At 48.0% G+C, this 21,715-nt stretch overlaps 1 protein-coding gene across 2 annotated transcripts in view; it reads right to left on the bottom strand.

Moving 5' to 3' along the window:
• DLGAP3 (DLG associated protein 3) overlaps positions 1-21,715 on the bottom strand; it is a 57,530-nt gene that overhangs the window by 22,546 nt on the left and 13,269 nt on the right. Inside the window, exons 2-5 of one of the 2 annotated variants that reach the window (XM_034648904.1) lie at positions 17,680-17,762; positions 15,249-16,406; positions 10,655-10,860; positions 10,274-10,346 (exon numbers count right to left, since the gene is read on the bottom strand). In XM_034648904.1, coding sequence (XP_034504795.1) covers positions 10,274-10,346; positions 10,655-10,860; positions 15,249-16,355 — 1,386 coding nt within the window. In that variant the 5' untranslated portion in view covers positions 16,356-16,406; positions 17,680-17,762. Of the gene's footprint in view, positions 1-10,273; positions 10,347-10,654; positions 10,861-15,248; positions 16,407-17,679; positions 17,763-21,715 lie in introns of those variants that run through there. The other variant, XM_034648908.1, reaches the window with a different exon arrangement.

Genomic DNA, 21,715 nt, shown 5'->3' on the forward strand with positions numbered 1-21,715 from the left:
TTTCCATCCAGTTCTACTGAGAGGCAAACTAAGGCTCAGAGGGGGCAGATGAATAGACCAACAATGCCCAGCTTGTAAGTGATTTACTCAAGTCAAATGCCAGGTTTCCTGGCTCTTTTGCTAGGCTGAATCAGAATCTGCTGGGGACCTTTTAAACCTACATTAACTCAAGCTCCACCCCAAGGACCTGAGCCCTGGGCTCTCTAACTATATGCCTCTCTTTGCTTTGGCTGCCTAGAAGCTCAGGGACAAAATTTGCTGGAAATTCAGATCAGTGGTTCCCGTGTGGGCCCGGTAATCAAGAAGGGGTGTCTGGACCTCTTTCTGCAGCTTTTTCTAAAGGAACTTCATTACAAGTGTACAGAAATTGTGGGTCATGGAAAAATCAATTCAAGATCCTGTAGAAGTGAAGTTGTGCCATGTGTGGCACAAGCCACAGTCCTGTGGCAGCTGTGGCTTTCACCACAACCCTCTGCAAGTGCACGTCTCAGTTTCCTATCTCTGGACCCCTGGGGTACGAAGGACCAGCAGTGCCTGGGTATTTCCTGAAGCTCAGAAACTGACCTAACTTCTGCTATTTCTAGGCCAGGCTCAAGATACTCCCCAACTAGAACCAATCCAGCTCAGAGGATCCTTCCTGGGGCACGGAACAGTTGATCTAACCCCAATAGAGAGCATTCTGGTCTCAACTCTAGATACTGCAAATGGAAGGAATCTCATTCTGCAGCTTATCTCTGTATCTCCAAGCCTCTTCCGTGTGTAAAGTATTAGGCACAATATCTGGCATATAGCAGGTGCTCAATAAACATAATGGACTATTACTAGTAGTAAGAGGTTCTTAAATCACAGTGACAATACTTTTCAGAGGCCTCTCCTTCCCAGGGTCTCCAAAGCTCTTGAAATCCCAACTATACGCTATTCTTATGACCAACTCCATCCAAGGCAGACAGAGGGAGGATGAGAAACTCCCTGGGGCCACATGCTTGCCATCTCTACTGGAGAAGAGGAGCTTCTGAAGTTCTCACAAGGGACCAGGACCCAAGGGAAACACGGACTTCTACAGACTCCCAGAGGAATATTGCATCTGTGTTGATCTTTACTGTATTATGATTATAAAACTGTAACATTGTGCTGTGAATTCTCCTATTATCCCTGCACGGCCTTCCAACCTGCTGCCCTCAGACCCACTTTCAGTAGAGTCAAAGTCAAAGGATCCTCTTAGAAAACGGGAACCTTAGCCTCTGTCCAAGCCAGACTCAGGATCAGTAAATAGTTCCAAGGATGTGGGATATTTAGAAGAAAATACTTTGCTTGGGTATAACTGAAAATTGTCTGTGCTAGAGCCAGTGGGTTCGTCTGGGAGCTGGACAACATCCTGTATACTTTACCTGTGTCATTTAGTTTAGCTAACCTTGGAAATCACTCCCATTTCAAAACACTCTAAAACACTGGATAAAATATAAGAAATGTTTTATATGCATAGCTGAGCTCACAAGAAAGCGAAATATGTCCCCAGGGGACAAAAGCAAAGAGGAGACTGGAAAATCAGCATATTAACTGTGTGAGTCAGTGCTGCAAACAGCCCAGTGGTGGTGGGAGATGGAGGCACAGGCTGCTGGTCTGAGGGACCAAAGAGCTTAGAGATTAACACCCACTTGGGTGTAGGAGTAAGTAAGGCGTTGGGTCCACATGAAACACAGCATTAGAAATGAGAACCTCCTGGGGCGCCTGGGTGGCACAGCGGTTAAGCGTCTGCCTTCAGCTCAGGGCGTGATCCCAGCGTTCTGGGATCGAGCCTCGCATCAGGCTCCTCTTNGGGGAAACCTTTCATGAATGGTAGACTAAAAAAAATCAATTATCAGCACAGACTGATGACAAGAAGCTAGTCTGCAGTCTAGGCACTGGAGGGAGGGAAAAGTAGGTAATCTCCTACGATTTTTGTACCCATAAGCTGGTCTTCACATAGACACAGAATTCTGTGGGCCTGTGGGCCTGCATGGCCCAGACACCTCCTTGCAAGTTAAAAATTAACAGAAAACGGTCCCAAACAAAGAATAGTATAACAGAAGCAACTGCAAAATATTTTCTGAGGGATCCACTCCTAACCCAGGCTGTTCAGGATTCTCACAAAGTTCCACTGAAAATGAGTTCACGCCAGACCATTTGGTACACCAGACCTGACGCAGCCCCTGATGATATCCACCTCCTGGCATTAACACCCTTGTGTAGGCCCCTTATCTTGAGTATGGACTAGACTCATCCTAAGGAATAGAACGTGGAATGTCACTTCTGAGATGAGATTACAAAAAGCTTATGGCTTCCATCTTGGACACTCTCTTTCTCTCAGGGTCTTTGCTCTGGGAGAAGCAAGCTATTATGGTATGAGTAGCCCTATGGTGAGTCCCACATGTCAAAAAACTGATGACTCTGGCCAATAGCCAGTGCGGATCTGAGGCCTGACAACAGCCACGCGAGTAAGTGAGGAAGCAAATATTCCTCCAATCAAGCCTTGAGACGACTACAGCCCTGGCCAACACCTTGACTGAAGCCGCGAGTCACCTGATTCAGAAGGCACCCACCTAAGCTGCACTCATATTGCTGACCCACAGAAATGGTGAGATAATAAGGATTTGTTGCTTTAAGACACTACGTTTGAGGATAATAGGCTGTGTAGCAAGAGATAAGCCATGCAAACTGTGATATAAACAAAAGCTAAGCTTTTATTAAGTTAAGCCACTGAGGATGCAAGCTTTACCTGTTAGAGCAGCTAGAGTTACCTTAGCTAAAACAGATTAACTTATAAACTACGTTTAAAACTTCTGGGGCACCTGGGTGGCTCAGTCAGTTAAGCTTCTGCCTTCAGCTCAAGTCATGATCCCAGGGTCCTGGGATTGAGTCCCACATCGGGGCCCCTGCTCCACAGGGAGCCTGCTTCTCCCTCTGCCTCTGCCTCCCTTTCTCTCTCTGTCTCTCATGAATAAATACATAAAATATTTTAAGAAAATAAAATAAACCATGCTTAAAACTTCTAAAACTTAAAAGATAAAACTGAAAACATAAGGAGAGTATATAAACTTTGAAAAGAACACTAGAAAGATTTAAAAGGAACCAAACCAGATTTCTAGAACTGAAAAAAAAGTCAAATTAAAAACACAATTAATGAGTTAAATAGTAGATGACACACAACTGAAGAGAAAATTGGTAAATCAGATGATGCATCTGAGGAACTCACCCAGCATAGAGAGGCAAAGAGATGGAAAATATGAATGAGACGTTAAGATGCATGGAGGAAAGAATAAGAAGGTCCCACATACAACTAATAGGAGCTCCAGGTGAGACACTAGCTAGAATATAGAAGCGGCAATATTTGAAGAGTTAATTAGACTGATGGAGAATTTTCCAGACTCCTGGCTTCAAGCATGACAGCGTGTCAGGCAAGACGGCTATAAAGCTAGACAAAACTGTCAAAAACAACCACGTCATCACTCTGAAAAATCAATCAAAGGTATACAACAAAGAAACGTATACATGAAAATTACTGAACAGCATGAGTCCATGGTGTCCTTGCCTGGGGCTGCTCCCATTACTCAAGTTCCCAGCTCTATCACTTGCAATAGTTCAACCAGGGTGAGGCAGGCTGTGAAAACCAGCTGCTTCGTTGCCACTGCCAACAGGGGCTCACTTAATTTGGAACATTGTCGTATAGTATCAAGAATGGGGGTGGGGCGGCTGGGGGGAGCTGGAGGGAGAACTGGAATAGAGGAATAGCCAGCAGCACTGCTAAGCTGAGATTTCAGCACTGTTTGGGGCAAGCAATGGACTGGAAGACAAGGCAGGGATTTAACAGAGGAGTTCCAGAAGATGAGATAGCCAGAGAAGGTCTGATAAGCTCTCCACATATCCTCCGTTAACTAGAGGTGACCGCATGCACAACAGAGACAAAGAGGCCTCGAGCTGCCCACACCTCTCTGGCCAATGGAGCCTATGCACATGTGGAGCAGTAACATAAGGGAGAGCATGGCAAAAAAGTAAAATCCACGGTAGGCTGAAAAACAGCCTGAAGTTTGTACTCCCTAGTCCACACATAGAACCATAAGCAGAGAGAAGCCTTTCTGGCTCAAGGTTATTGGGCACAATCTCTGGCTGAACACTAAGCTATGCAGACACAAGGACAAACCCCCTTGGAAACCAGGCTTAAAAATAAAAACAAGAAAGAAAAAAAAAATTCATGAATACACATTTAACAGGGAAGACAGATTTTACAGATTTAGTCCAGGGATCAACAAACACATAAACAAAGCAATAATAATCTTCAAGAGGTAAAGTAAGAACCCACAACTATATGGTCAACTGATCTTCGACAAAGCAGGAAACACTATCCAATGGAAAAAAGACAGTCTCTTTAATAAATAGTGTTGGGAAAACTGGACAGCAACATGCAGAAGAATAAAACTGGACCACTTTCTTACACCATACACAAAAATAAATTCAAAACAGATGAAAGACCTAAATGTGTGACAGGAAACCATCAAAATCCTAGAGGAGAACACAGGCAGCAACCTCTTTGGCCTCGGCCATAGCAACTTTTTTTTTTTCCTTAAGATCTATTTATTTATTTATTTATTTATTTATTTGACAGAGAGAGAGAGCACAAGCAGGGGGAGCAGCAGGGAGAGGGAGAAGCAGGCTCCCTGCAACTTGGGGCTCCATCCCAGCACCCCAGGATCATGACCTGAGCTGAAGGCAGATGCTTAAGTGACTGAGCCACCCAGGCACCAGGCCATAGCAACTTCTTACTAGACATGTCGCCAGAGGCAAGGGAAACAAAAGCAAAAATGAACTAATGGGAGTTCATCGAGATAAAAATCTTCTCTGCACAGCAAAGGAAACAATCAACAAAATTAAAAGGCAGCCTACAGAATGGGAGAAGATATTTGCAGATGACATATATGATAAAGGGTTAGTATCCAAAATCTGTAAAGAACTCATCAAACTCAACACCCAAAAAACAAATAATCCAGTTAAGAAATGGGCAGAAGACATGAATAGACACTTTTCCAAAGAAGGATATCCAGATGGCTAACAGACAGATGAAAAGATGCCCAAATCATTCATCGTCAGGGAAATACAAACCAAAACCATGATGAGATACCACCTCACACCTGTCAAAATGGCTAAAATTAACTACACAAGAAACAATAGGTGTTGGCAAGGATATGGAGAAAGGGAAACCCTCTTACGCTGTTGGTGGGAATGCAAACTGGAGCAGCCACTCTGGAGAACAGTGTGGAGTTTCCTCAAAAAGTTAAAAATAGAGCTACCCTATGACCCAGCAACTGCACTACTAGGGATTTGCCCAAAGGATAAAAAAATACAGATTCGAAGGGATACATGCACCCTGGTGTTTATAGCAGCATTATCAACAATAGCCAAACAATGGAGAGAGCCCAAATGTCCACTGACTGACAAAAATGGATAAAGAAGATGTGATATAGATATAGATATAGATATAGATATAGATATAGATACAGATAGATACAGAGAGATACAGATATATACACACACACACACACAATGGAATACTACTTAGCCATCAAAAAGAATGAAATCTTGCCATTTGCAATGATGTGGATGGAGCTAGAGGTTATTATGCTAAGTGAAATAACTCAGTCAGAGAAAGACAAATACCCTATGATTTCCCTCATATGTGGAATTTAAGACACTAAACAGATGAACATATGGGAAGGGGGGAAAGAGAGAGAGAAAGAGAGAGAGGGAAACAAACCATAAGACTCTTAACAATAGAGAAAAAACTGAGGGTTGATGGAGGGAGGGAGGTGGGGGATGGGCTAGATGGGTTATGGGTATTAAGGGGGCACTTATGATGAACACTGGGTGTTGTATATAAGTGATGAACCACTGAGTTCTACTCCTGAAACCAATATTGCACTGTATGTTAACTAACTAGATGGTAAATTTTAAAAATTTTTAAAAAGGTAAGGTAAGAATCCAGAGTCGCTACAATATACCGCTTAAAATGTTCAGTATACAAAAAACAAATTATGAGACATGCAAATAAGCAAGAAAATGTCAATATCCCCAAATGTTTGATTTATCAGACAAAAACTGCGACGCAGCTATTACAAATATATTAAAAGAAACTAAAGGTAATGTTTAAAGATTTAAAAGAAAGCACAGCAATGACTTCATGAATAAAAAAATCACAACAAAAAAACAGAATTTTTTTAAAGAGTTAAATGGAAATTCTGGAACTGGAAAGTACAAGAAATGAAGTGAAAAATTCACTAGAAGGGCTTAGCGTTAGAAATGATCAGTAAAGTTGATCAGTATACATTATCCAATCTGAAAAATGGAGAGAAAAAAAGAATAAAAACAAATAGAACCTCAGAGAGTTATGGGATAATAACACACAAAGCAGTATACATGTAATGGGAACCCTAAAAGAAGAGAGAAAAGGAAAGAAAAAGATACTTGAAGAAATAACAGCTCAAAACTTTCCCAATGTGAGGAAAAACATTAATCTACAGATTAAAGAAGCTCAATAAATTCAAAGTAGGTTAAATACAAAGAGATCCATAGCCAGACACATCACAGTCAACATGTTGAAAGCCACAAAGACAAAATCTTAATAGCAGCAAGGGAAAAACAATTCTCACACACAAGAAAACAATAATATGATTAACAACTGGCTTTTCATCAAAGCATCAAAGACAGTGGAATGGAATATTCAAAATGCTGAAAGAAAGAACTGTCAACCAGGAATTCTATATCCAGCAAAACTATTCTTCAAAAATGAAGTAAAATTAAAGACATTCCCAAATACATATAGACTGAAGAATTCGTTACAGACCTATCTTACAAGAAACATTAATGGAAGTTCTTCAGGCTAAAAGGAAGTGACACTTAATGGTAACTCAAATCCATAGGAAGAGAGAAAGGAGACCAGAAATGACAAATATAAAAGACGCTATAGATACACTCTTCTCACTTTTTCTCTCAACTTCTTTAAAAGGCACAAAATTTTACAAAACTATTATTATAACATCATCATTACTTTGTAATAATGGTTAGATTTATAACATATACACAGAAAATGTACATGACAATAATAGCACAAAGAGGGGAGAGGAAAAAAAAGAGATATGCTGGAGCAGTGCTTCTATATTTTACCAGAATTAATTAGGTTTTAATTAGTTATGATACACATAATTCCTAGAACAACTCTAGTAACTCAAATACATAGTAAAAAGGAATTAATAACAAAGAAATTAAAGTGGGACCCTAAAACATTAATTTGATACAAAAGAAGACAGTAAAGAAAGAACAGAGGAAAAACAATGACATTATACTCCAACCATATCAATAACCATATTAAATGTGAATGAACAAGAAAGCCTCGCTCAAAAGGCAGAAATTGTTAGATTGGGTTTTTTGAAAAAGCACAAGTAGTCAAGTTGAAAGTAAAAGAGTGAAAAAAAGATGTGCCAGCAAACAGTAACCATGAGAGAATTTTCCAGATTTGATGAATAGCATTCATCTTTAGATTCAAGGAGCACACACACATATCATAGTGAAACTGCAGAACACCAAAATCAAAGACAAGGTCTCAACAGCAATCAGAAAGAAATGAAAACCATCCACAAAGACAATTAGATTGATTGCAGACTTCCCAACAGCAACAGAAGACAGATGACAAAAGAATATCTTCAAAACACTGAGAGAAAATAAATGCTGATCTAAGATTCTAAAATAAGCAGATTTATGTTAAATAATGAGGGTAGACTCCATTTTTTGCTAAAGGCAAAGTTTGCTACTAACAGACACTGACTGAAAAAAAAATTACTCAAGTATATTTAAAAGGAAGGAATGGAATGTTAGAAGGTATGGGGGGAGGTACAAATGTGAGTCTACATAACCACGTACTAAAACCATAAAATGTAGCAACAATAACAAAACTAATTTGGAGAGGTTAAAAGAAGATGGAACTAAAATACCGGGCAACATGTACAGGTAAGAAGGGAAGAGGTGGTCAAAACAAAAGTGTCCTTAGAAGAAATCATCAAATTTAGACTTTGCTAAGTCAGATATGCACATGAAAATTACAAGAGTGACCACAAGAATGAAAACAGAATATAGAACTGCCAAGCCAGTGTGGGATTTGGTAGTAAGAAAAATGAGGAAAACTAATCCAAAAGAAAGTAGCAAAGGAGCAGAAAAGCATCGCCCAAAAGGCAGGAGAAATAAAGACACAAAATAAAACAAGAAAATACATCCAGGCATATCAGTAATCACAATAAATATAAATGTACTAAACCCTCAAGCAATTGTCAGAATAGATGTAAGATAAATTCCTTAAACTATTTATAAAAGACATACCTAAAACAAAAGGAGACAATAAGCTGGAGCACACCTGTGGTGTCAGAGGAGTGGCAAGGGGACCAGTGTGGCTGGAATGGGTGGGGGAGGGAGCAGCATTAGGAGAGGAACTCAGGTAGCAAGTGACAGATCATGCAGGGCCTTAGAAGTCATAGTAAAGTCCTCTGTGTAAGACGAGGGTTTTGAGTGAATGCAATTCTATTTTGAAATGATTGCTCTGGGTTGTGCTGAGAATGAATTGGAGGGCACGTGCAGGAGGCCACTTAGGGGGCAGGGGAAGAGCCCGGACAAAAGCCATGGTGACGTAGACTGGAGTGGTGGCAGTGGAGGTGGTGAGAAGTGCTGGGATCCTGGATATGCTTGGAAGGTGGGACCAACAGGATTTGCTGAAGGACTGGATTGGGGGACGTGAGACAGAGAAAGGAGTCAAGACTGACTTCAGACTTTGGATCCGAGCTCCTAGAAGGATAAAGTTGCCATTGTCTGGAATGGAGAAGACAGTGGATGGAGCAGGACATTTTGAAGGGGAAGGAGAAGAGGATACACATACTAGCAGTTCCACTGCGGAAATCTTAAGTTTGAAATGTCTACTAAATACCCAAGTGAGATTTCGATACACTGTTAGACACACATGCCTGGCAATTATGGGAGGATTGGGGCTGGGGATGCACATTTGGAAGTCATCGGGCCCTCAATAATACTCAAAGCCATGAGCCTGAATGAGCTCACCTAAGGAGTGAGTGTCGAGAGAAGTCCAGGAACTAAGTCCTGGAAAAATCCAGTGTTCAGATCCTGGAGAGTTGGAGAGGCGCTGGTGGCAAGACTAAGCATAAACAGCCAGAGAGAGAATCTAGGAGAACCTAAAAGTTATGGTGCCTTCAAAGCCAACTAAGTATGGTGTTTCAAGAAGGAGAGAGTCATCATCTGTGTTAGATGTTGCTGATGGGTCAAGTAAAACGAGGACTGAGCATTAACCACTGGCTTTATCAACATAGGCTAGTCTGATGTGAAAAGACAGCTGTGCCAATCAGATTCCCTGATTCAGGAAATGTAACAAAGGCCGTGGCAGCAAACAATGGGAGCCAATCTGGACACTCTTCTGCTTTGCTTTTTTGCATTCCCTTTTTTTTCCCCAGCAAACAGTAAAAATAGCTAACCTTTCCTGAGTGCTGGCTATGGGCCAAGAACACTATTATGATGCCTATTTTTAAAGAGAAAGTGGGGCTCAAAAAAGTCAACTAACTTGCCCCAGGTCACTCAGCTGGTAAGTAGCTGAGCTGGAATTGCTATCGGTGCCACGCATGTAATCATGCATGCCTCAGCTTGGTTGGGGGCAAAGTCTACACTTAGGGGTGGAACTCACATTTATAAAGTACCGATCTGGGGCCAGGTACCCTGTGTTTCCATACATTTTCTCACTGAACTCTCACAAAAGCCCTGAGATAAATATCACTACTACTGTCATTTTAAAGGTGAGAAGACAGAGGCTCTGCTGGGTCTCACTAACAGTCCCGGGGCGGGGGGGCCAGGGGGAGAAGAACTCAAGTGCAGGCATCTCTCCCACAGCAGCTCTGCCTATCTCCGGTCTGTACCACCATACCTGCCCTTCGCACGGGGTGAACTGGGACTAATCAGGCTGGGACACAGCTGGGGAACCTCAGAGACCTGATGTCGCCCCTACAAACTCATCACTTTGAGGACCCCTGGTGGTTTTGAAGGATGTGACTGAGACCCCCAGTCTGAGTCAGCTTCAGGAATCCCAAGGCAGGCTTCCCAGCTCCCCCAGAACCAGACCTGTGCTCTCTCCATGGGTTGGACCTCTGATTTTAAGGCACAGGCTGAGTATGGGACTTAAATCATGCTGGACTGTCCCTACCTGTCCGGTGGTGAGGGAACGGCTGTAGCCAGGGATGGAGCTCCGGGGATGGATCCGGGGAGGGACACAACAGCTGGGAAAGGACAACATTCCATATTCAGAACAGGCATCTGCTAGAAAGGGGCCCCTGAGCGGGTTCTATCCCTCGGAACCCCCCCCCCACCTCAGCCAGGGTCCTCCCACGAGACTCCTGGGTAAAGGGACTCTCCCAACGAGGCGCTTGGATTGCAGCGATCACCAGGGACCCCTCTTCACGTGGGGCAGGGCGAGACTCCCCAGATGAACCCTACGCAAGGAACCCTCCTGGTACGCACTCCACACACATCCGCAGGGACCCAGTACCAGCTTCCCACCCCAGCCCCTGGCCCTCCCTGTCCGTACTTGATCCGGGCCTGGTCCACACTGGAGGAGCGGCGGGAGGTGAAGCGCCGGGCCACCGCTTTGGGAGATGTCTTGGGGCTGCCGTCTGAGTCTCCGCTCTCCTCATCCCCCATGGCTTTGATGTAGCTGCCGCTCCGCATCCTGCGGCAGGGGATCTCCCCGTCCTTGCCCCCAGTGGGGTAACCCCCCCAGTCATCTTGCGGCACCTGCAGGGATAGGGGCTTCTGTCTCTCAGACACGGCCCTACTGCACGGAGCAGCCAGGACCCTCTGTCCCCACTGCCAGTGGGGGGCGCTCTGCTAGCTGGAGCCCGCCTCGCTCGGGGACATGCAGTAGCAGAGCCAGAGGTCAGGTTTCCGGCGGTCCCCTCCCCTCCGGGAGATGCCTCATCACTCTTCACGCACCTCTTACTACTTGATCGAGGTCCTGTACCAGGAGCCAGGAGGCCGAAGCTCCGAGGCCAAAGTGACCTGTGTTGACCCACCCCGGCAGTGACGTATCACCTTTCACCCCTCCTTCTCCCTTCTCCTTCCTCCTCTTAACCTCCTGACACCCCAAATCCTCCAACTCTTCCCTCCTTCCCTGAGGAGCCACAGAGGGCTCCAAGCAGGCAAGTGCCATCAGATTTGTTTCAGAAAGAGCGCTCTGACAGTCCAAAGGGGGGGGATGCGCTGTGTAGGGCCGGGAGCAGGGCAGGGGATGGAGTGGCAGGAGGGAGGCCAATTAGGAGGCTGATACTGTTAGCCAGGCAAGAGATGATGAGCCTAAATTAAGACCATGACAATGAGGGGGACGAGGAGATGGAAATGAGCTGTTAAGGAGCATCAGTGAGTCTGATTAGACGTAGGGGGCGAGGGGGCGAGGGGGCGGGGAGGAGCCGCGGGTGACTGGGAGGCTGCGGGCTGAGGACCTGGGGGATGGTGCTGTCGCTCCCTGAGCCACAGAATCCCAGAGAAACAGGTCTGGGGGAGAGGTGATAGGTTAGGGTTAAGCATCTTAAGTTCGGCAGTGAAATGCTGAGCAGGTGGTTGTGTTCGGTTCTGGAGCTCAGCGGAGAGATCTGGACTGGAGGCAGACACGTGGGAGTCATGGGCGGCAGCGAATCCACAGGGGTGAATGAAACAGCCCAGGGGAAAGAAAGAGAGCTGGGGAGGGATTCAGTGACATTTAAAAAGGGGACTGCAAGAAAGGAAGAAAAGCCTATGAAGTCACCTGAGAAGGAGTGGGCAGAGGGGTAGGAGGGAAGTCAGGAGAATGCCATGTCATGGAAACAGGAGACATTTCCAGAATAAAAGGAGTTGATAATGTCAAATGCCACAGTGCTTTCAGAGGTTAGTGATTCGGGCTCAGGAGTCAGAGCCATGTTTAAATTCCTGCCCCATCGCTTGCTAGGCGAACTTAAGCAAAAACTGATTACTCTCTCAGTTTCCTCGTCTGTGAATTGGTAATGACAATTATGCTGACGTCCCAGCGTTGGTGGGAAGGATAAATAAGCCAACATAGTGTGCCCAGCACATAGTAAGTCCTCAATAAATGTTAGCTATTATTATTATAAGCATTGAAAGGTGTCTTTCAAGGAGACCTCTCATGAGACCACTGGTGACCACTGACGGAACATTTTAGAGGACAGGGGATGTGGACGTCAGACTGTAGTAAAGGGGAGAATGAAAGGAAGTACAGACGTAGACTCTGTGCTCTAAGAACTTGGGTATGAAGGGAAGACGGGAGATGGCAGGGGGTAAGGAGAGAAGGAAGGATTTTTTAGGATGAGAGACCTGGGCATACTTCCAGGATAAGAGAAGAGCCAGTAAAGATAAAGATGATAAAGATAAAGATAAAGATAAAGATAAAGATAAAGATAAAGATAAAGATAGTCTTTCAATGTGGTGGGGGGCAGTTCAGAGACAGAGGGGAGCCTGGGGCGATGGGCTCAAGCCCTGCTGGAAGGATTAGCCTGGGATGAGTGGTCTTAGCTTTCTCTCTGAGCCAAGAAGGATGGGGACGGGGGTGGCTGGGGATCTAGATGAGTCTGTAGGTGGGCTGACAGGAAGGCGAGGGAGCCTGTGATGGTTGGCCTACACAAGGAAGAATGAGGTATAAGCAGAGGCATGGGCGAGAGCGCTGGGGCAGGTGGGGAAGATTTCAAACACTTGTTGCAAGGAACAGGCTGAACGGGGTGAGGATGGAGACTTTGAGAGGCGTCAAGATTCAGGGAGAACATAGAGTTCAGGGAAGGACAGAGACTCAGGGGGTGAGGCTAGGTGACAGGACAGAAATCAAAATGAGAACAGTGACCCAGGGATGGAATGGGATCCCAAGATGGAAGGAATCCACAGGGAGGGGCAGGGCTCAATGAGGAGAGGCTTGCTCTGAAGATGGGAACACAGGGAGGAGACGGGACTCCATAAAGGAACAAGGGCTCCAGTAGAAAGAGGGGTTCAGGAGAGGGTTGAGGGACAGCTGGCACAGTGGGAGAAACAGGGTCTCAACCAAAGGGTTAAGGATCCAACAAAAACACCTAGTCCGATGGGGCCAGCTTCCCCCGCTTTTGGGCACAGCCCGTTACAGTCTGTTAGTTCTCCCACACAGGGGCTCTGACTTTGCAATCCTAAGATGCCTTGGACCCCCAAGCCCTGAGGGATCCCTTCCCTGTGCTCTGCAGAGAGGCAGGCCAGCAGATGGGACAGCCAGGGCGCTCTCTGCCACACTGCGGGGCTCCCACTGCACAGCCACTGCGGCTCCTCGTTCCTCTGCAGGACACTGTGAGGTGCATGCTAAAAAGGAAGCCCCCAGAGAGGTCAGGACAGCCCTGGAGAAGCAGCAGGGAGCAGCGGTGTGGCAGTGAGGCTCCAGGGATGGCCAGGGCTCAGATGGGGGAGAAGGAGGGGTGGTGTCCCCTCCTCGGCCCTTTCTGCTGGACCCTTCAATTCCCAGCTTAGAGAACCTCTCTCCCCGGGGAGGCGGCCACCCAGAAGTCCTGAATCCTAGAAGTCTCCCCCTTCCCTACTGGCTGCTTCCACATGGCCCTTCCTGCTTCCACGTGTCCCTATGTTTTCCCTTGAGCTCTCTCGTAAGTTCTCCACCCAGGAGAGCCCTAACGTGGGAAGAACTTACCAGCAAGGCTGGGGACACCCAAAAGACACATGCAAGGTCAATTCTCTGTACCTCTGAACATGCCGTAGTCTCTTCCTGGAAGACCCTTAATCCACTTCTGCGCTCGACCAACTCCAGCTCCAGCTCCACTGGGATTCACCTCAGGAGTCCTCCTCCCCCAAAGCTGCAGTGAGCAGCCCCCAGCCGCCACCACCCCCGGTGGGAGAGGTGCCTCCTCTGTGCTCCCATGGCACCCGGGGCTCTCTCCTGTCACAGCCTCACCGCTCTATGCTACCTGCTTCCTTGTCTATCCCACCGACCCCGTGAGCTCTTCACAAGCCACGTCTGTATCATCTTTGCATCCACGGCCCCCAGGAAATGCTCACTGAGTGAATGACTGTGGACTAAATGTGTGGCATGTGGGTTTGGGGCATAACTCCAAGTCTGCTGGACTTCCAGAACTTGTATTGACTTTTCCTCCTAAACCTATGGGAGGCCTCAAGAAAGCAAGCCAGGGGGGCGCCTGGCGGGCTCAGTCAGAAGAGCGTGCAACTCTTGACCTCAGGGTCGTGAGTTTGAGCCCCATGTTGGGAGTAGAGATTACTTAAATAAATAAAACTTAAAAAAAAAAAAAAAGCGAGCCAGGGGGGATAGGAGAGGGGCCTGACGCAGAGAAGAGGAAGGTTGATGGTGAAAAGAGCCCTGACCCCACCTCAATAAGGAGATGGAGAGGGGACAGTGTGGGATGGATAAGGATGCCATTAAGCAGAAGGGGTCAGAGCTCCTGGCCTCACCTGCAGAAACCGTACAAGTGGGGAGACATGCTGGGAACAGCATGCCAGCTATCACCTGTGCCATCCACTCCCAAGAAGCCCTGCCCTGGTGTTGAATCTGGGGCTCGGACTTCAGTGTATCCCCAGCCCAGGCAAACCCACAGGACAGGCTCCCAGGGCTCTTCCTTGGCCTCATGGCATCCTACTGCAGGCACCCCAGCATGACATACCCCAGCAGAGGCACATTCTGGAAATAACTGACCTTCCTACTCAAACAGTATCTGGACCACCCAGATCTGAGCAGAAAAGAGGTCTGGAGAAGGCCTAGGGGCAGGAGAGCTGCTTTCCAACGGCTGACCTCCAATCTCAAGGGAAGCTACAGCCGGAGAGTGCCACGCTGTCCTGTCCACTGCCTACCCTCAACCTCATTCTGCCTCCGAGCTCAGGAGACAGAGGCCGGCACAGCTTGTCCAAACAGCAGGTCAAAGGGAAGTCTTCCTGGCACTGATATGCAATATCAGAATAGAAGGGCTCCCTCGTTGTACAAATGGGGAGAGCGAGATCCCAAAAGGGGCTCAAGGTGACACAGTGAGGCAGGGCGGAACTTCCCTGCCTCCAGGCCTCCACCACAGGGACAACTGACTCCCATCCAACCCTTCTGATAGCTCCCTGGATGACAGACCAGTGAAGGCTGAGGACCCTGTGCCCACCCCCCACCAAAGCCTCACCTGCAGATAGTGATAAGTCCTGGCTTTGGCCTTGGTCTCCGGACCCAGGAGCCCCTTGCCTGGCCCGGCCCCTGGGTATCCATCCCGGCCCTGGCTGACCATCATGGTATGCCAGGCACTTCGCTTGACCGACTGTCCATCCAGTGACATGGACATACCAGTGCAGGCAAGACAGCGGCCTTCCGACCCGCCCGAGCGCCCCTTGAAGCTCAAGTCCCGGTAGGACCCGTCTGGAGCCTCCAGGCAGAAGGGCCCACCAGGCTCCCCAGCAGGCCGCCCACCCGCCAGGAAGCCGCTATCGCTGTCCAGGTTGTCATCGGAGCTCCACCAGCCAGCGGCCTTGGACTGGTGCCGCCCATCCCCCTTGCGGTCCTTGCTCTTGCTCCTCTTGCCGTGCCTGGACTGGTGGTGGTGGTGGTGGTGGTGGTGATGGTGGTGGTGGGAGGTGTGGGGGCCTCCAGAGCCCAGGCCAGGGTAGCTGTCTCCTCCAGAGCCACCTCTTCCCTCAGCCTTGGGCCCATTATAGTCCCGCTTCCCTGGGGCCTCCAAAGAGTGGGACTTGGCAAAGAGCTTCTGCACAGAGTGAACCAGGTGCCGGATGCGACTGGGGCTCTCGCTGCGGGCCTCCGGGGCAGTGCCGGACGCTGGCCCTGGCCCGGGTCCGGCCCCTGCTGGACCTCGCTGGTATGGGAGCGTGTGGAAGCCATCTTGTTGAACTGGCAACTGCTTTTCAAACTGGTCCAGGAGTGTAGAAGGCAGGCGGGGGGCACCCTTGCCCTGAGGGTGGCCCACACAGTCTTCACAGGTGTCGAAGGGGCCCTGGCCGGGGTACATCCTGGGGAAGGTGCTGCTACCCCCCCCAACCCCGGCCCCCCCTGGCCCTCCCTCAGGACCTACTGATGGCCCCTCACTCAGGCTCAGGGGCCCTTCAGGAGAAAGGTGTCCCAGGCCAGCTCTCGGGGCACAGAAGCGGGGCTCAGTGGAGAAGGCCTCCCCGGAGCCCAGCAGGTACGGGGCCCTGGCAGCTGGGCCCACGTCCATATGCTGCTGGTCGGCAAAGCGGGCTGGGCGGGGATGGCTACCGCGGTCGCCATGGTAACCCCTCATGGCCTCAGCAAGGGTTCTTCATAGTGTTGGGGGCCAGGCCCCAGGAACCTCCTGGGAAAATAAGAAGAAAAAGGATTCGGATCGAACAACAGGCCACTTTACCTAAAACTCTATTCTTAGGTATTCTGGTAACCCTTTAGGTAATGCATATCAATTTATTGTGATTAATTGTACTATCTTTCCCCAAATGAGCTTAAAATGCCTTAAAACAGTCATCCTAGACAAAGACACTCACAAGGGCACAAAATAATGCCATCATTCATCAAATGCTGCAAATCTGATAAACACTTATTCACGAGATAAAATCCGCTCAGCCAAATGGGTTTGTAAAAATCCTTAGGTTACCAAAAATAAAAGGATACCCAAACAGACATTAAAAAAATATATCTTCAAAGAAACCAGTCATTAGGTGATCTAGCGTTTAACAAGCCGGCTTTAGGCAAATTGATCCAGAGCCACATCTCTGCCCCAACCCTACCCCATATCCGCTGCTGTGAAGGGCCAGGCCTCAGGGTCACAGCCTCCAGCAGCAGGAACCAAACAGAACACTGGACCCACATCTACGTATCCACCCCCTCCCCTTCCTTCCACACCCTGTTCCTTCCATCTGGCTGCAGGCTCATTCTCCTCCCTCCCACAACCCCCCACCCACCCACTCCAGGGCTGAGACAGGAAGGAATAACCTAAGATGACTGCCTCTTCCTCTTCTGGGTTCCAAGTGTTCCCCAGGGAAATTTCCCCTTTTGCCTTTTACCCCCATCGGCCACCCCCATTCCACTGTATGGGAGTCACCAAGGGAGGAGAAACCATAAAGAGGAGGAACACTGGCTGTCCAAGGCAGCATCTAAACCCTACACTGGGATTGGAACTCAGGAGTTCCTCCTCCCAGGAACAGTGGGCTGGCAGGGCAGGGAGGTGATAGAGAGAAGGCGTCAGAACCAGTGCCTCTGGCCCCCATCCCAGGCTTGCCAAGGCTACAGGACAGAGAGGTCAGCTCTCAGCAAGCACTGCCTCCAGTCAGGGCTCCAGAGCTGCCAGGACAGGAGCTACGGCAGGAGGGGGTGTCAGCAGGAGGGACAGGGACTGAGGAGCTGGCAGACGGTGCCCTCCCTCATCCCAGACCAGGCTCCTGGGCCATCTGCTGACTAGGAGGGGATGACAGCCTCAAAGACTCCACACAGCAGCACCTCCGAGACCCAGCCTCCCTTCCTCCCCACCACCACCTCTCCATACCCACTGTTTCAGGCTGCTTCCAGAATAACCCAAGCTATTCTGATTTCAGAACCTCGATCTACTCCCCATCTCCCAGACTCCTACCACTCACCATCCGGGGTTTCCCATCCTTGGTGTCAGGATCTCCACCACCAGACAGAATCCTAACTTCAGAAGGCTCAGGATCACTGGCTCCTGATGGCAAAGAAAAGGGTAGTGAGCAAAGGAAGAAAGAGATTGTCCCAGAGTCCTCAGAGGACCAGTCTCTGGCCTTGACAGTTTCCCTTCCCAACCCCCCAAACCAGGACTGATAGGATCCCCCATGATGCAGAGCCTTTGGACCCCCAGGGAAATGAAGTTGGCTTCATTATGCAAATACATGCAAATGAGCTTACAGGTTGGACTACCTCCAACTGCAGGTGTCTGTGTGATCTGTCCGTGGTGCTGAGCCACTGAGATTTCCTTTCATTGCCCTCAAATACAATTCCATTCCACAAAATTTGTTGAGCAGCTACCTTAAGCAAGACTGAGTGAGAAGAGTATAGAGGTAATCTAAGTGTGGTCTCTGTCATCGAGAGGCTTATAGTCTAACAAGGGAAAAATCCTACACGACAGGGTTATTTTAGGTCCCTGTATTTTTGCACAAGCTATACCCTCCTCCTAGAATCTCCTTCCATCTACTCCCCTCAACTCTTTCCCTTGGCTAACACTTACTCAGATGAAGCCCCACCTACCCTCAAAGACTTTCTGTACTCTTATTCTGGGTTATGTGTCTCTATTGGGCTTTCATAGCACCCTTGGTTCCCCCATGAAAGAAACCATAATACTGCACTGAAATTGTCTGTTTCAGTTTCTGTCTCCCCAACTAGAATGTGGTCTACTGCAGGCTAGGAACCATATCCTAATTATCTCTGAATCTCCAACACCTAACTCGGGGCTTTGTCCAGAGCAGGTCCTCAATAAATGTTCACCAAGTAGACGAATAAATGACTGGACTAGAAAGAGGTAGCAAAACATTACACTAGTTCAGATGAAAACAAGACCAGACCCAATAGAGGGAAATTGAGGAGGACTTCCCAGAGAAGAATGTGTTTGGGATGGAGAACAAGAAGGCTGTGTGTTCCAAAGACAAAGTGGCGCGGGAGAGAGAGTTCCCAGAGAAGGAAACAGGAGGCACAAAGGCAGAAGAGGTGGGCAAATAAGGAGTTTTTAGGGGTGGGCTGTGAGAGTTCCAGCAGACATTTAGGGTTTGGCAAATACCGGGATGAGGTGGGGGAGAGAGAGAGTCAGGAAGGAAGACAACTCTGAAGTTTGCAGCAGCCGTGACTGGAAGACTAATGATGCCATTATTAGACACAGGGATGTCAGGAAGAAGAGCTAGCTCTGCAGGCATGATTAATAGTAGTGGAAGAGACACAGTCAGACATCAGGAAGAACTTCCTGACCCTGAGGGATGTGAGACAATGAAAAGAATTGTGGAGTCTCCTGGATATCTTCCACAGAGGAGAGGGTGAGATATGGCCCACCCTGTGATCTGGACTGAAGAAGCTGTTGGTTATCTTGCCTGCAAGGAACTGGGGGTGACCTCACAGATATCAACTGCTTGGCTCTAGACAACAAGTCTTCTCCTCCACCTCCCTTCTCTGGGGAAGCAGAGGTGACTTCAGACCCAAATGGCCTCACAAGCAGTTGTTGGAAAAGCTCTTGGAAGCATCTCCCTGCTTTGGAAAGAAATTTTGATAGCCTGGTCCTTCATCCACATCACGGTCCTCCTCTTCTTGACCCAGGTGGAACGAATGTTCGAGACTCGCAGCACGAAAGCCCACTTTGGCAGAAGCCCAGACCATCTCATTTGCTCTGCCTGTGATCACCTCGACCTGGAGTCTCACACGAAGCTTCCCAAATGTGGACGTTCCCAGGCTCCCCCCACTCCTCGGTCCCGCCCCACACAGGTGCTGCCGCCAAGCCTCTGAGCCTCCATCAAGATCTTATCCAACTTCAGCCTCTTTAGCAACAATCCACGTTCTCCCAGCTCCAGTCTCAGGCGAGACTGGCCCCTGTCATTGTCCCTCTCTAGACAAGCTACCCCCGCCTCCCTTACCCATGTCCTACAGGGCAGCACTGTCGAGTGGAAAAAGCACAAGTTCTAAAAGCAGAAGGTGTGTGACGCTAGACAAGTGACCTAATGATGCCTGCTCATTTATCTCCCAGGATCTTCATATCAAATGATAAAATGTATATGAAGCCATTTTATAAACTCTAAAAGGTTACACAATATAATCCCCTCATGTGAAGCCTTTATTTGGGATTTCAAAAATCCCCAATGTCCACATACGAAACTGTAATCAAATACAAATTACTGAGGGAAGGAGATACCCAGTTTATGGATTTCCTAAAGAAAAGATTTCATTGATGTAGACGGACGTATATAGTCTCCCTCCCGTATAGTCTGCTTTACCATCACATTCTCTGGCGGCCACCCTCTTACTTGCTAATCAATAGGGAGGTAAAACAAGCAAGGAGGGGACTCATAATTCCGTCCATCACCAAGTCCTATGGATTTTGCTTCCTAAAAATAGATCTGCCCACTTCTTTCCATATCCACCAAATCATTGTTGCCTGACTAGCTAAAACTCGCTCTCAACCTTCTTTCCCCTTTCCCAGCACCCCATGTAACTGGAGGCCACAGGATTCACTTTTGGTAATGATATATACATAAAAATCTGATGGTCTCTGGGAAATAGTTTGCCTTTGTGATAAAAAGGGTGGAGCCTGCTAGTACCATCCTTCCCCACCTTTCTTCTAGGCTCCAATACAACCACAATGCCTGGAGCTCAAGCAGCTATCTTGCCAACAGGAGAGAAAGGCCTAGAGAATCACAAAAATGCTAGTCCTGGAATCATTGAGCTCTGGAACCAACATAAGCAGTTGCCTTCCTCTGGGCCTAAATGCGGTAAGGAGGAATAAACGCCTCTTCATTTAAACCATTGTTGGCCAGATTTCCTATATTTGTAAGTAGAGAGCACTGCTAACTAATCCAGTTAACCCCGCACACCATCTCCTACCCGAGCATCTGCAAAAGCCCCTAACTGGTCTCCCTGCTTCCTTTCCTACCCTGCTTCCAGTCCAAACGGTCACTTGGAAACAGAAATCCGATCGTGTCACTTCTCTGTTTAAAACTCATCAATGGCTTATTGATGTTCTTAAGATAAAACGCCATAACCTGTCCACCAAGGCCTGCAGGGTCTGGCCCTTTCTACGTTTCCAACAATCCTCTCACGACATGCTCCCCCTTGCTTCCTCTGCTCCAACCAGGCCAGTCTTTTTGCAGTCCCATGATCCCTCCCATCAGGGACCTGCTCCCCCTGTCCAGAAAGCTTTGCCCGCCCACCTCTGCCTTGTTAACTCCTACACACCCTTCAGATCTCAGCCCCGTTCTTGCTTCCTCAGGGCAGCTTTCTCTGGCCTCCCTGACTAGGTCAGATCTCCCTGCTGTTTGCTCTCAAGGCACTAGGTCCCTGTATAGCTCTTAGACAGTTACCATTTTCAACTGGCGTGATTGGGAGACTGTTCACCTCTCCCATGAGAATGGAAGCTCCGTGGAAGTGCAGGAAGCTCTGCGTTACCCCAACCCCTAGAACGATGCTTGGCACATGGCAGGTGTTTGTTGGGTGAAGGTAAGCCTTTCACTTACAGCATCTTATGTAACTCCCACAACTATTCCAAGGGATAGATACTATCCCCCACTTCCATTTTACAGAAAAAGAAACTGAGGCTGACAGAGGCCCAGGTCACAGGGCTGGCGGCAAAGCCCGAAGTCAAACCCAGTGCTGCCTCACCCCAATGCTTTAGCTTTCCTCCGACCTGTGCTGCTAGCCCAGAGAAGCCAACCTTACTAAACGCCACTCTGAAGTAAACACAGTAATGAAAGTGAATCTGTTCAAAGAAGAAAAGAAAAACAAACAAATAAAACCTCGCACAGACCCGCACACTTCCGGAGCTAACCAGGGTGCGGTTTAGCCTTTTCCCCTGTGCAGTGATGCTGAGTCTGATCCAAGTCCAAGGTCAGATAAGTACCGAATAAAGGAAGCTCCTCGAGGCCCTAGGACAACTCGGGGTGCTGGTGCTATTTTCCCCCATTTTACTGC

The sequence above is a fragment of the Ailuropoda melanoleuca genome, chromosome 2 (genome assembly GCF_002007445.2).
Source record: "Ailuropoda melanoleuca isolate Jingjing chromosome 2, ASM200744v2, whole genome shotgun sequence".
Classification (NCBI taxonomy): domain Eukaryota; kingdom Metazoa; phylum Chordata; class Mammalia; order Carnivora; family Ursidae; genus Ailuropoda; species Ailuropoda melanoleuca.